This window comes from Castanea sativa, chromosome 7, assembly GCF_040712315.1.
Source record: "Castanea sativa cultivar Marrone di Chiusa Pesio chromosome 7, ASM4071231v1".
Lineage (NCBI taxonomy): Eukaryota > Viridiplantae > Streptophyta > Magnoliopsida > Fagales > Fagaceae > Castanea > Castanea sativa.
In genome coordinates, this window is record NC_134019.1 from 8,205,746 (window position 1) to 8,220,489 (window position 14,744).

Here is a 14,744-nt window from a genome sequence, read left to right on the forward strand (position 1 = left end):
TAACTGTTAAAAAATGCCAACTATCCATGTCATTATTAAACATTTATTACTTGTCACATGATCACATCAGTTAATTGTAGAAAGGGAAAGGCTTGTGTCCAGTGAAAATTTTCACTGGACACGGCAGGATTCGGACACGTGTCCAAGAGTGGACACGTGTCCGCAATCTAACATGTCCTGTGAAAACTTTCACTGGACACAAGCTGCTCCCTTGTAGAAAATATTATGTTAGTATTTTTTTTTTTTTTTTTCTATTTTCTCTTTCTCCGTAACCTTGCACGGCTATTCCTAACTTTTTGAGTTGCAGATCTTCTTTAGCATGACCTCATTCTTTTAAAATACTTACATACTGGTTTTCTGAAGGAAAATGCGTGAGGTTTATCCTAGGAAAAAAGTTAAAACCAAGTCCAATCTTTAGAGATAAAGATAAAATTGATAAGCTTGTAAAGATCAAGATAAGATAGAATTTATTTTAATTCAATTTCATCTTCTCTACAAATTGATTCTAAGATAGTGTTTTATTCCTTAGAAATCCAGAACAAGCCTAGTTTTTCTTATGAAATTAAGTTCTCTTTAACATATTAGAGTTGGTGTCGAACTCGTAAAAAGCAAAATTCAACAAATGAACTTGTCTCAAAAGACTCATCATGCTGCATATAGAGTTGCTAGGATAACCATAAGCATGGTGCATAGAATTATACGAGATTGCACTTAAGGTAGAGATGGATGAAAATCTGCAGGTTCACAAGTGCATTTATCCAAAAAAAAAAAAAAAAAAAAAAAGAAAGAAGAGGAAGAAAGAAAATAAAAAGTTTGACAGGCAGTCAATAACACTAGGATATCCCCTAAATCTAGCATTAATGACTATATTAATGGCATGAGAAATAGTGATTTATCACTATTAGATCTAATATGGTCTAAAAAATGCATAATTCTTGTGAACTTGAGCTCTGTTTATTTTAGTAATGATGTTTTTTAGAAAATAAGTCATTTTCTAAAAAGCATTTTCCATAGAACTATCTCATTTTCTTATGTTTGGTAGCAACTTTATATGAGTTGAAAAACAATCTCATAACTTCTCTTATTTAGTTTATTGTGAGATAGAGTTGTTTTTAAAAAAAAATTAGTAGAAAACAATCTTTTAAAATAAGTCATACTTTTTCCGTTGACTAAAAATAGTTTTCCTTTGACTCATTTATCATATTGCTACCAAACATTAGAAAATACAAAAAACTATTTGTAAGTTTGTATTAAGAGATTAAGAGAGAGATACAAGAGAGAGTTGACCTAGAGGTCCCTTGATTAGGTTGTGAGTCAAGGTGAATTGATATATGCCATAATTCAGGCCATAATCAAAGGCTGGCTATTTGCACAATAAAAATGGAAATTACATTAAATACAATAAATACAAACATCCTCCAACTCAAGGTAATGTGGAAAAAATCAACTTGAATTTGGTGATGAGATAATGAAGACTTGAACTCATAGCCTCATATCATGTGCCAAATTCAAATAATTCGTAGTGTTTAACCATCCTAATCGTTTTTTTTATTATTATTATTAAGATTTCATTAGTGCACGTAGTTGTCTGGCCATGTTTGAACTCTAGGTGTCCAACAGAAACTCCACTCATCAAAAATAAAAGACAAGTCTACATTGTCCACAATGTCCAGTACCACATCAGAAATATGTTCAGTTATGTATTCAACATTTGTTATATTATATTGAACAATAATGTGACTCTATAAAGTGTTACTACCTTCATAATTTCTATTCATCCTCAAAAACATAAGGTTAATAATTGAATTTGGTCTGAAGCTGAAAATCAGAGGATACATGCCGAGTTATAGCCAAAGCTAGCAAGAAACACACCAAGCCTACATGCTTTTCCCCATCAGAAAGGGTGCATTATACCCCAAAAAGAACAGGATCATTGCACTCAGGATGCTTAATAGAAAAAATTCAACATCTAGCGAAAGGCTTCTGCAGCATCATATGACAGCACTCGGTATTTCCTCCTTCCACCACAATCAATAGCAAGCAACCATTTTGATTTTTTAGAACTGGGAACTGAAAAAGGTTGAAATACCAGAGCAACAGATCCGTCTAAAGAAGCTGTGGCAGCTAGATCTTTGCCAGGTTATGGGGCTGCAGGCACACACACCAATTTGGTATATAAATTATTTCATAAAAAAACTAACCGAACACAAACACACACACACAAACCAGCTTAAGGTAGAATATCTATCAAATGTAGCTACTAGGAAACACCAACCATCTTCAAGCAGTATTAATAGCTAATGTCATGCACAGTTTAGGGGATTTTTTTTATTTTTCTCTTTTTTTTGCTGAGGTTTTACCTGTACAAACTGATTCAATTAATTGGATCTGTGCCTTCATGGCTAATTTCTTTAGGTGATATTAGTTAATTGGAGGGATGGTCAATATTCTGATATCTGTATATATAATTGGAATAAGACTCTTTGGTATTTGCTTTTCACTATTTCCAAAACTACCACTATTACTAAAACTACCACTATTGCTAATTGGAAATTGATCTTCCTAAAAGCACAAATTAAGGGAAAAAAAGTATTTTAACAAATGGTTAAAAAACAAATTGGAATAAAATAAAAAGATAAGGAGAAAAATAGTCAAATTAAAAAAATGTATTAAATTTTTCTGACTTTCTACCTCGCATTTATCCATAGTTATAACTATGGAAACTTTCAAAACTCTTTTCACAACTAGATAACTATTTATTTTGAACAGAAAAGAGTATTACATAATGGAATTTTTTTTTTTTTAAAAAAAAAAAATTCTTGAAGCTAATTAAAAACTGAAAGTCGTGGCAAAATGCATTTTTCAGAATTTCTTATGAAATTTTATTTGTAAACCTGGATTTGGAGTTCGAATTTGAACAAAGTACATAAATCAAGGGCTGCCTAGAAATTCGTTTTAACAGCATAGGCTTGCAAAACATTTGAAAACAATGAACCAAATAGGAGTCAATTTAATGAAAATTTTTTAAACATAAAGTAATAAATGTGGCATGTGCCAAAAAGTATACAAGATACCAAACAGGCTAGATAAAAGTGATAATTTAAAAAAAAAAAAAATTAAAAATCACAGTTATATATATGTATGGATGGATGTATATGTATACGTATATGTGAATATTTAAGATCAATCAGCTTCTTACCGCTGCTAATTCCTGCTCATGCTTTGGGATAAAGGCAGTATCAACTTTGCCACTTTTGAAATCCTGTAATAACCGGCAAAACTCACAAATTAGATCCAAAACTTTTGAAGTTCTCTGCGTTCATATCACTTAAAAGAGAGAAGAAACATACATGTACAGAGACACAAACAAAGATGAATTAAATAAAGATTTTAAAATAAAGGATCCATGTTCTGGTTGCCTACCTCCACATCAAGTATAAGTTTATGGTATTCAATGGTTGTTGGAACTCCTGTGGAAAAGTGATCAGAATTAAACTACTTAGATTAATCAAGAATTCCAAGAGAGGATCAGTCAAGAAAACCTATAGATTTTAGGCACAGGACAATTACAATCAATGAGTCTATGAATGAAAACACAATATAGAGAGGGAAGTACGGACACCTATCAACTACAAGATCTTGACTAAAGGGCAATCAAATTAGCTCATACCAAATAAAGGCAAAACCAGGGAAAAACCCTCTTCAAAAAATACCTAATCCATTAACTAGTAAAGGAGATTTGAAGACTTAGAACTTATAACAGCTCATAATTGGCAACACAGGCTGTTTAAGGATAATATTCTGGGTCCCATACCAACCTATCACATTCAGTAGACTGAATGCCTAGCATACATGACACCCAGAAATTGAAGTGTAAAGTGAAAAAAACATATGGAGAGAGAGAGGTATAATCTTAATCCAGAACTAGTAAAATTACCAGTAATAATAGTGTCATTAAGAGCTCTTTTCATGCGCTCAATTGCCTTTTCTCTTGTTGGAGCCCATACAATAAGCTGCATTTTAGTACCAAAGTTGCCAAAACTGATTAGAAAAATTTGTAGCTAAAACTTCCAATTTAGAGGAGCAACCCCAAGGATATTGAAATTTTAGATTATCAAGTTCAACACAAGCATAAGCTGTTCATCCATCACCTAAACCAATGCTCAGGGGACAGGGAAAGTTTACGAACACTAACGTACTTTATCTTGAACTATATGCATGATAAAAATGTCCACAGATAGTATAAGACACTTGATGTATCACATGTAAGAGATATAAAGGCTGAAATTTACCACTTGCTATATTTAGCCGAAATTGTGTTACTCAAACCAGAAGCCACAATGCATGCTTTTCATTCCTTTATTCAACAATCATTTTTTTAATTACTGATTTAATCCCATTGTTCAGTAGCAAGTCCAAATGAAACCTGTTCAGAAATCTAAATTAATAATTACCAAAAAAAATCAAAATTATTACTAAACAACTCAGAATGTTGCACCGTTCACTGCTCTGTGGCTGAAACCTTTGAATGTTAGCTCTTTGAATATTTGGGGTCCATTGGTTTATGCCGAAGAGGGTGGTGGATTTATTGGCATGGTGGAAGGGGCGGTTTTCTAGGCATTGTAATGGAGATATTTGGAATGCAATTTCATTGTGTATCATGTGGACCATTTAGAAGGATAGAAACAATAGGGTGTTTGAGTTGAGGACATTGTCCAATCTATGATGCTGGTCAAGTGAGCATTCCTGAACTCGTTGTATGAGTGGATGGCGGCTTTGTTCAGTCATTCTTTTTCTAGAATTTTGGACTATATTGATTGTTGTAATTTTCTTTAATTTTGCTGCACTTCCTGAGTGCTACTGTTATCTATGTTTTTCCATTTCAATTAAGCTTTCTTACTTATCCAAAAATGAAATGTTGTATAATTTAAGAAACTTCTCTGTTCACAAGCCAGTCCCCAGTCTAGAGAAGGAAGATTTTGCTAAATAAGTTTTTTAAACTTCACCAAGCATCCACACTACATAAGCCTACGTACCCCGACATCAATCAATTAAAACTAAACAGAAATTGGAGAATTAGCTGGCCAGAAAAAGGCCCTTTTTTGCATCTGTAATCTTAACTACTGCAAGAATTGAGCCATATCGATTACTGATGCACAAAAAATTCTGAGACACAGACTACACAGATACAACAGCATGTTGATACACATCCCTACAAATCCACCACATGCACATTAACTTGATGGCGTCAACTGCTCATACATACCACACATTTCATAGGACAAACATATACTAACAGCAGAAGTGAGACATACCTTTCCTAGAAGGGAATCATAGCTTGGAGGAACCACATAGTCAGGATAAACATGGCTATCCATTCTAACAAATGGACCTCCTGATGGCAAATATGCTGTTATTCTCCCTGTAGCCCAAACAAAGAAGATTGGGAGCACTTAGAAAAGATTGATAACAATTATACATTACTTTAGAAAATATTGAAATCTGGAAGGTAGTCATGTATCATGTGGTGTACTTAGAGAGATAAAAATGAAGAATTTCAAGGGGGTGTCAATTTACCCATCCTGAAGCTGAAGTTTCTATTCTGCATGCTCTCAATGATTTTTTTTTGATAAGTAATACATTTATTGATATCAAAAAAGGAAACACCCTAGTCCACAGGGAGTGTACAAGGGTTAAACAATCAAGAACGTCAATGATTGGGTGGTAGCTAGTAGTTGTTTGTCCAACTCAAATTTGTGAGAGTTTATTGATCTTTTAATTTTAGATGATAATTGTTCCTTTTGAGTTGTTCCCTTGTATAGTTTACATGTACAAGACTTGTGCCCTTTTGTGCATAAATTTTTTAATTAATTAAAAGGTAAGGTCATACCCAGTGCACAAAACTCCCAGTTTTGTGGCATCTGGGAGAGATAATTGGTAGGAATCCTTAACCCCTTTTTTTTTCTACTTTTGGAAAGGATGGTTCCTAAACTCGAACCCCATGAATTGTTGCTTTTGGTAGAAGGCACTTGCCGTTGCACCAAGGCCCAACCTCTACATTTTTTAATTAATTACTTAGCAGAAAGAAAATGATTGAAAACCACCATGCTAATTTGTTTCATTTACTATTCTTAATCAGTATGCATTGAACTATAAACCTCTTTCTGGTTGATTAGGGAATGACTATGTTATAATAAGAAAAATAAAGGAAAATTTAGCAAAGCAGCTACAAGCCTACAAGGCCCAACTGTAAGCAAATGGAGCAAGTTATCTAACAAACTTGAGAAGACAGTATCAGAAAGGTTTGGTGCAACAATTGATTTTCACATGCATGCAAGACAGAGATCATAGGCACACTATCAGAAAGTACCTGGCCCAGGTCGGAATCCTTTAAAGGCATCTTCTGCATTAATACGGCATTCAATTGAATGTCCTCTGAGCACAATATCTTCCTATATAAAAAATCCAAGTCATAAATTAAATTTTATGTTTAGGACTTCTTTCATTTCCCTTTTTCTTTTTCTTTTTTGGGGGTTGTGGGGAAGTGACTATGGTACCAAGGTATCACTTGCCAAAAAATAAAACTAAAAATGCCTATAATTAAGGCATCCCTTTTTCATTACCTGTTTGTACCGGAGTTTTTCTCCCATAGCTACAAGAATTTGTTCCTCAATCAAGTCCACAGAAGAAATCATTTCTGTCACAGGATGCTCAACCTGAATCCCGCCAAAAAAAAAAGGGAAAACATTATATAATTAGTACACCCTAAAACAGGCAAGCTTTTAGACATGCTTATGTAAATCCATATTCTCAAGAAATATTTCTACCTGGATCCGAGTGTTCATTTCCATAAAGTAGAAGGAACCTCTTTCGTCCAAAAGGAACTCAACTGTTCCAACACCAATGTAACCTATAGATGCTGCTGCTGCAACCGCTGCGTCACCCATTGCTTTCCTCAACTCTGGGGTCAATGCAGGAGAGGGTGCTTCTTCCAGCAGCTTTTGATTCCGTCTCTGAACAAAAGCCATAGTCAAGAGAGCTTACTACTCGCATTTCAAAAGTAGTTGAAAGAGACTTTACAAAAACAAAAAGCCTTTTAAAACAGCCTCATAAATTTAGTGTACAAACATAACAAAACAAAAGCCAAATTGTGGATAAAAGTTGGGACATAAGTTCTATATTTTTCTTGAATTGTCGCTATCAAAAGCCCATAAAAAATTGACCACCTTCAGATATTTCCATTTGCCCAATAGAACTTTATACATGGTTATTCATTTTTGGATATGAAGCAAACTCCATTTTCATGGCTAAATTAAAAAAAAAAACAGTCTGAATTCAGTTTGACAAAATGTCCCAAAAATAAAAGGAATGAGTTCTGGTACCTGGATGCTGCAATCACGCTCTCCAAAGTGGACGACATTACCATATTTATCTGCAAGGACCTGAAAACCATATAGTATGGCAGGGATGAAGTTAAAGTTCCAAGTAGTTGTTAGATGGCAAATTAAAATTAAAAGGAGAGCGTAAATTTTACCCTTTTTCTTTTTCATTTTTAGGTTAGTCATTTTTAAAAAAAAATTTATTTTATAACTAGTTGGCCAATATTATCTTACTATTCCATATGTCAACACTCAATATGTAATGATGTTAAGTTGTCAACAAACAACTCTATATATGCATCCATAGTAGTGAGAATTAGGAACATGATATCTGCACTCCACACCATAAAAATAAATAAATAAATAAAATCTCAGTTCCAGAACAAACCTATCCATGTCAACCTGGACTTCAAAACGTTTTATGGTTATGGACGTCCCAAATCAACAACCCAGAATTCATTTGAGAATGTTAAGAGGTCACACATTTGAAAAGACATCAAAACACCCACCCAGCAATTACCTGGAACTCAATATGCCTAGGATTTTGAATGTACTTCTCCAAATAAACTCCATCATTTCCAAATGCAGCTGCTGCCTCACTCTTGGCTTGCTGCAAAAGTCCATACAAATAAAATAACATTTCCATCACTCCATCATTTCAAAGGAACTATACAAATAAAATTCTTTGTAGCATATATTTGTTAAGATTAAATTGTGCTATGTAGTTTTTAGTAAAAATTTCAAACCAACTATGATATATAAGATCAATTATCTAAGAGGAAGCAAACAAACCATAATGGAAAACAGGGTAAATCATTTCTCATGATATAGATTGATTATATTTATCAGAAGAAAATTTCATAAACTAACGCACGTAAGTAGTGAAAATGTATATACAACCAATTTCAAGTCATGCAACAACATCAGCAGCAGTACTGGACAGTGTAACTTTAACAAAAGTTACACGAGGTGTAACTTCCTAATTTCACTGAGTAACAGACATATTATTGGCTTTAGAAACCCAAATTTAGCCTGTGGGCGTGAAGCCAGTCAGTATCATTCTTGATTCTTTAAAAATATCCATCAAAACAGTTTGGGTCTTTAGTAGTACAAACTGTCAGGTTAACATAATAGCTTTTGTTCACTCAATTATCACAAGCTAGCAAAACAAGCACTGAACTTTCTTTTTTCAGTCATTCTAATTTCTATCAATGGTTCCAATTAGTTAATCATATTTAGCATCAGTAACTCAATATTTATTTGACATTAGAATTTGATGTCTAAGTAATAAACTAATAATACAATTGAGATCTCAGCTTTAAACTCTGTATAAAGCAATTACTACATTTCTCAGTCTAATTTTCATTGTATTCTCCTTGTTACTGTCTCTAAGATTTTATAAAATTGAAGTGTAACCTTTTGAGTTTCTCTTCCAGTTTAGGCGAAGCTTTTCAAATATGCTGCATTTTGGACAAGTATCTTTTTCTTAAGTACCAAACAAATAAGCAACTAGCAAAAACTTCAGAGATTTCACAAAAATTGTTTATTTTATACTCCATCAGTCAAAAGAGGAAGAGAAAAGAATAAACACACCAATACAACAATATAATTTCATAATCTATTACAACTATTTTTGATAGGTAAAATCATACGTGCATTAAGTGGATTTTGAACCCACACCTTCACCCTCCACACCATTCTTACATAGGAAGGAGGTGCTAACATAACATTATTAGTATACCTTGCAAGAGGAAGATCAGGAAGACATGACTAAATTTTACAGAAGTTCAAACATCATACAGTATTTAATATAGCAGGCATCTGCCCAAGTAACATGACAGGAAAAACATGCATTTGGGGCAATACCTGTAGCAACTTCACAAACTCATCAGGTTCTTTAGCTAGACGCATGCCACGGCCACCACCACCTGCTGTTGCCTTGAAAGTATAATATGTTTGTCAGTTCACAGAAAATTCAATAAGGAATAAAGATAAGATTTTAATACTTCATTTACCTATGAATATATATATATATATATATATATATATATATATATATTGATGCTTCATTTAATTTAAGAATTGTACAAATTGGGCAAGAGAGGGACCCTGAAATCTCAGAAAAGTTATACCAATACCCATCCATTAAACATTTCATGCTTGTTTCTTTTCCTTTTCTTTTCTGCAATCATATTGATACAATTTCAGACAGGATTTACTGACAGTTTTTTTATACTTTTTCATTATTCCACCAAATACTAAGATTGACCCCTTCTAAAGAATTCACACCCATTGACAAAAGGCAAAAACTATTTCATCATTAAATTTTTTGTTTAATCTCTTATACCCACATGCTTGCACACATATAAACCATGAGATAGTAGAGAATAGACCTACAAAATGTCAACAAGTATCTGATGTTCTCATTAACTCCTCTGACAGGAAAGACAGGAATTGTAAGTGGCTAAACACATTAACAGGAAATGCAAGTTTTTTCTTAAATTACAGAACTTAAGCAATGGACTTATATGTTCATCACCTAATGGTTTACTCTCTACTTCTCAATGAGTTCACCTAAAGGCCGCACTCAAACCATATGCAAGATACCCAGAAAGAACGAACTGACTATGAATTTGTAACCTTCAATCTACAATAATAGTTTTGAATGAATAGAAAAAGAAACTTAACACTGTGATAGCATTGATACACAAAACTATCAAAAACTAATCTCCAAATTCTCTAACTCATAGGAATAAGGTCTTCCAAACCCCCCCCCCCCCTTCTTTTTCTGCCCAAAAGTAGAAAACATTGTCATGGTTTGCAGCATTTTGTGACATTATTTTTCTTCTAATAAGAAAAAAGGCTTAAAATTTGCATCTGATGAGTAGCTTGACTAATTTTGTAGGTGCGTATGCCAGTATATAACTCTACCATTTATTTCTATACTAAATTGATAATACAAATGTTATTAGTACCAATGACATGTATGAACTCTGCAATTTTCATTTTTGTTACTCATCAAAAGCCACAGAAAAAAAAAATTAGAGCAGATGTATTATAGTCAAGAGCATGTCAAAATTCCTACTTCTCTTAAGTTAGTAAAAGGTAGAAATGGGTCTGCATTGCAATTCCTGCAGCCACAAAAGGCAGTGTTTAATAACTATTATAAAACAAATACTAAGACAAGATTATTTACCTTGATCATAACAGGATATCCAATCTCGTTGGCAAGCCTAATTGCTTCTTCTGTGCTCTGTGAAAATGATTATTTTAAAATAAAAAATTACCAAAAGATAGAAAAAAGTGGTTCCACAACTTTTTACCAAGATGAACAATAATATAGCATCACAAATCACACATTATACCTGTAATAATCCATCACTTCCTGGTACAGTCGGAACACCTGCCTTCTTCATCGTTTCTCTAGCAGTTGACTTGTCACCCATAACACGGATACTGTCAGGCTGCAAAAAGTAATCAAGAATTTAAATTTCTTGCGCAAACTTTTGGAATTCAAGAAATGACTTCTACCATGGACTCCCAATAACAGCTATGTATAAATCATAATTTTTAACTGTCTGTTTAGAAAGTCAAAATCATACATAAAACAAATTAAACCTTGAGTCTTTTATAAGAGAAACCCCTTATATGTTATAACTGGGGAAGGAAAAAAGGTACACCAATATCTAAAGTTGATACATGTTTAAGTATTGATGTAAGGTTTCCCAGTGCTGTCTCTCTCTCTCTCTCTCTCTCTTCTTTGCAGAATTGCTGACTTAAATTTTTTTAGTAACTATAACAAGTGGAAAACAGCAAAGCACCGTGATGAAGATCCTTTCTTTCCATCTTAACAATCTCAAACCATACCCCCATTCCTTGCCTTTTTGAATCCCTAAAACCCCCAAGTGTTCTTTGAATATTACATCCATTGGCCCATCAAATCAGCCTCAAAAAGAACCACCTATCTGCTGTGTACAGAAAATTTCACAATCGTATTTTATAAACTTCATCCTCTATTTGCCTTTCAAATTTTCAATCCTATCCTTTCACACCCTAATATATTACATACACTAGGTACACTTCCCGCGTACTAGGGTTGCACCCCTTTTTGCTCTTTTTAATTGACGATAATTACTTGTCAAAAAAAACTTATTATCATATACCGAAAACCTTTCCTCCACCTTTCTAAGCCCTAACATCATAAGCATTCCTACCAAGAGCCTTTTAGCTCAACTAGTTGGCACCTCTTGGTGTTTTTAATGAAGGCATCCAGGGTTCATATCCCCCCACTCCCAACTATTGAATTATCAAAAAATCATAAGCATCCCAATCTTAGCCCACCACATAAGCAATCATAAGTAGCTTTCACCAAATCTGTCCATCAGTATTTACGGCTAACCAAGCGAAAAATACTTAAACCTTCTGCTCTCTCTGCTTGGAAAAGGCCCAGTATCATGGAGGAATCAAATTTACACGGTCCTATATATATTTCTTTTTTTTGGAAAATAATCTTCATGAGCTTAAGTAACTATCAATTAGCATAAAACCTACCAGAATGAAATCAAGAAAGTTTACAACCTACAACATTAATAAAATAGCAGGCAATATATATATATATATATATATATATATATATATATATATATATATATATTTTTTAAAGCCAGATTTTGCCAATATAAAAATAAAGCATGGCATAAAAAGTCTTTAGTCAACGATATGATAGACATACTGATGCAGGAAGCATGAAGAAAATTTTATTCATATATAGTCTTATTTTGGAAAAAATTATGTTTTTGTTGGTCAATTGGATTTTATTTGAGGTCTTATTAGTTAATTAGATTAATTAGTATCTTATTTTATTTCCTAGAGTTAGGGCTACTTTTGTAATTAAATCATTGGAGTTCTCAAGTCGATTCAAATTAGAAATATAATTCATAATAGTCTATATAAGCACCGGGATATGTCACTGTCTGGTGTTGTTCTTAGAAGATGATTTTGTTCTTGGAAGACAAAAGATTGGTTATTGGGAATTAGAGGATGAGCTTCACATCCTTTTTATGAGGAAACATTTGAACTACTTAAGGTACTTACGTTAGGCCCAATGAAGTTGATTCGATGTTCTTTGCACATTTCAACAAATACTGCATTCTCAGCTAGGAAACCATATCCAGGATGCAGCATTGTACACTTATGGCTGATAGCAGCGGATAGAACATTTGGAATTAATAAATACCTGTAAAAAGGGCAGAACAATATTCATGTTACACCACTATCAACCAAGTCAAGAACTAAAGAGGAAAACACAAATATTTGGACATATATTGATGAAATATACAACAATAATCAAACCTTAGCCCCAAATTTTTGGTAACCCTAATATTGGAGAGAGGGAGAGAGAATTCATCATAATCTATGCAACTTGACATTTATGCTTACCCAAGGGGTAGCACAATTGGCCACAGACTACACAGATGAAGCAGGTCACTAGTTCAGATCTCCTCTTCCCGTTAGGGCCAAATTACTTATTAAAAATAGATTTAAAAAAAATATTTATGCTTTACCCTTCAAATCCAATACTCTATTCCCAACTTGGAATCTAAAACTTTTGTTGAAAAGAATTTTTTTTTATTCGTATTACTTTCTCTTTTCACTATGCAAAATATTTTTAATTTTTTTTTTTTATATACATATAACATATTACTCTCTCTTTTCACTAAGTCTCATCATTTCTCCCAATAAGATTTCCCATTCCCTCACCAAAACATAAATAAATAAATAAATAACAAGGAGTTGTTGACATACATAATGATGAATATATAATGGTAGCAAATGATTAAGGAAGAAGAACAAGAAAGGTAATCATATCATAAATCACTTACGACTGATTGCTTGGCGCTTCACCAATGCAAACTGATTCATCTGCCAATTTCACGTGGAGTGCATCCTTGTCAATGGTTGAGTAAACAGCCACACAAGGTATCCCCATCTCATGAGCAGTTCTAATGACCCGAACCGCAATCTCTCCTCTATTTGCAATCAGAATTTTCTCAGCACGACATGTAGCATTGAGAGCTCCTCCACGCTTCTTAGATTTATAACCACCAACTTGGGCACCCACAACTCTTTGCCGAGGAAAGTTCACTCTACTAGTTCCCACCATAAAGCTACATTGGGAAGCTCTGATTCCTCTACTTCTCCCCACAAATAAACCCTTCCATTGGATTAACAAAACCCAAAAGAACATCAAATATAATGATCATAACAATAATAACAGTAACAAGTAAAGATCCATTTGTGACCCAATTGAAGACTCGCTAATTTGAGCAAAACCCAACACTTAGAACCAAATTCACATTCAAATAAAATGAGTTATAATAGTTAAAGATCCAATTGTGACTCCATTTAAAGATCCACTAATTTGAGCAAAACTTGAAACCAAAAACTACATTCAAATATAAAATGGGGTATAGAGGGGACTTACAGGAGGTGAGGTGACAGATTTACAAAACGGCAGTGTGGCATCCATTTTTGTCAGAACAGAAGGAGAAAATGCCTAAAACAAAACAAACCCATTTGAAATAAACAAAAATGAACATAAATTTTAGCATCATTATCAAAGCCGTAAGTGTGAAAACTACCTCTTTGGAATGGGAACAATGATAATGGCGGTGTTCTGATCCAAAATTTAGAGAGGCAGAAACAGAGACAGAGTCGAAGAAAGAAGTGTGAGAGTTGGAAGAGGTTTTTGAAGGGTAAAAGAGTGAGGAGGTGTTCGATAAAAACGAGGGAAGTGGCACTGGCAAGTTGCAAGCTCCGCCAAAGTGGTTGGGAAACTCTCAACTGTGCGTGGACTTAGATTTTGTTTAGTATTAAGTATTAACTATTAAAACAAATGTGCAAGAATTGTAATAATGCAAATCAATGGTTGGGATTCATGGGGGCTATCGAAAACAAGAATAGACAGACAGGAGGAAGAAATCAATGAATCAAACATTTATTGGTCCAGATGATTTTGTACACGGGGAATGAGGTTATGAAACATTGAAACTAGTTACCAAACATAAGAAAGTTGCTGAAATTTAAGTACAAGAAGTCACCGTTGACAGTTGTATGGGATCAAATTAAAAAAAGAAAAAAGAGGTTTAATTCCAAATTTTTATCTTCTTCTAACTAACTATCAAATGGTTAAAGAGATCGTGGTGGTAAATCCAGTGGGGTTGGCCAAGTGGTTGGGCATTTGGTCTCAAAGTGATTGTCTTGGGTTTGACTAAGAGCTTCCTAGTTTAAGTCCAAACACTAGCACTTTGAAAAAATTCCCTGGGCCAACGATTTACCCCGTTATGAGCTCACCCGTCGCGAACA

General features: G+C 33.7%; 1 protein-coding gene across 2 annotated transcripts; it reads right to left on the bottom strand.

The window, feature by feature from the left end:
- Nucleotides 1-1,629: 1,629 nt before the first annotated feature.
- LOC142643435 (biotin carboxylase 1, chloroplastic) lies at nt 1,630-14,382 on the bottom strand. Of its 2 annotated transcripts, XM_075818062.1 has the most exons (17): nt 14,021-14,382; nt 13,864-13,935; nt 13,262-13,593; nt 12,474-12,615; nt 10,745-10,843; nt 10,576-10,632; nt 9,246-9,317; nt 7,900-7,989; nt 7,383-7,442; nt 6,828-7,013; nt 6,624-6,716; nt 6,371-6,452; nt 5,316-5,422; nt 3,938-4,013; nt 3,424-3,470; nt 3,200-3,262; nt 1,630-2,148 (listed from the first exon to the last, which is right to left on the bottom strand). In XM_075818062.1, exons 2-17 carry the CDS (start codon nt 13,906-13,908, stop codon nt 2,125-2,127), a joined length of 1,575 nt encoding a protein of 524 aa, XP_075674177.1. In that variant the 5' UTR covers nt 13,909-13,935; nt 14,021-14,382; the 3' UTR covers nt 1,630-2,124. The 2 variants fall into 2 exon arrangements, with proteins under 2 accessions (XP_075674177.1, XP_075674178.1); XM_075818063.1 differs by lacking the exon at nt 14,021-14,382 and having other exon boundaries at nt 13,864-13,937.
- Nucleotides 14,383-14,744: the final 362 nt, after the last annotated feature.

Bases quoted from the DNA above. Each gene is read 5' to 3' on its own strand.
- LOC142643435 (XM_075818062.1), bottom strand. From the start codon at position 13,908: ATGGATGCCACACTGCCGTTTTGTAAATCTGTCACCTCACCTCCT. The intron at 13,594-13,863 runs GTAAGTCCCCTC...ATCCAATGGAAG, and splicing joins AATCTGTCACCTCACCTCCT to GGTTTATTTGTGGGGAGAAG. The intron at 7,990-9,245 runs GTATTGCCCCAA...GGACTTTTGCAG, and splicing joins AGTTTGTGAAGTTGCTACAG to CAAGCCAAGAGTGAGGCAGC.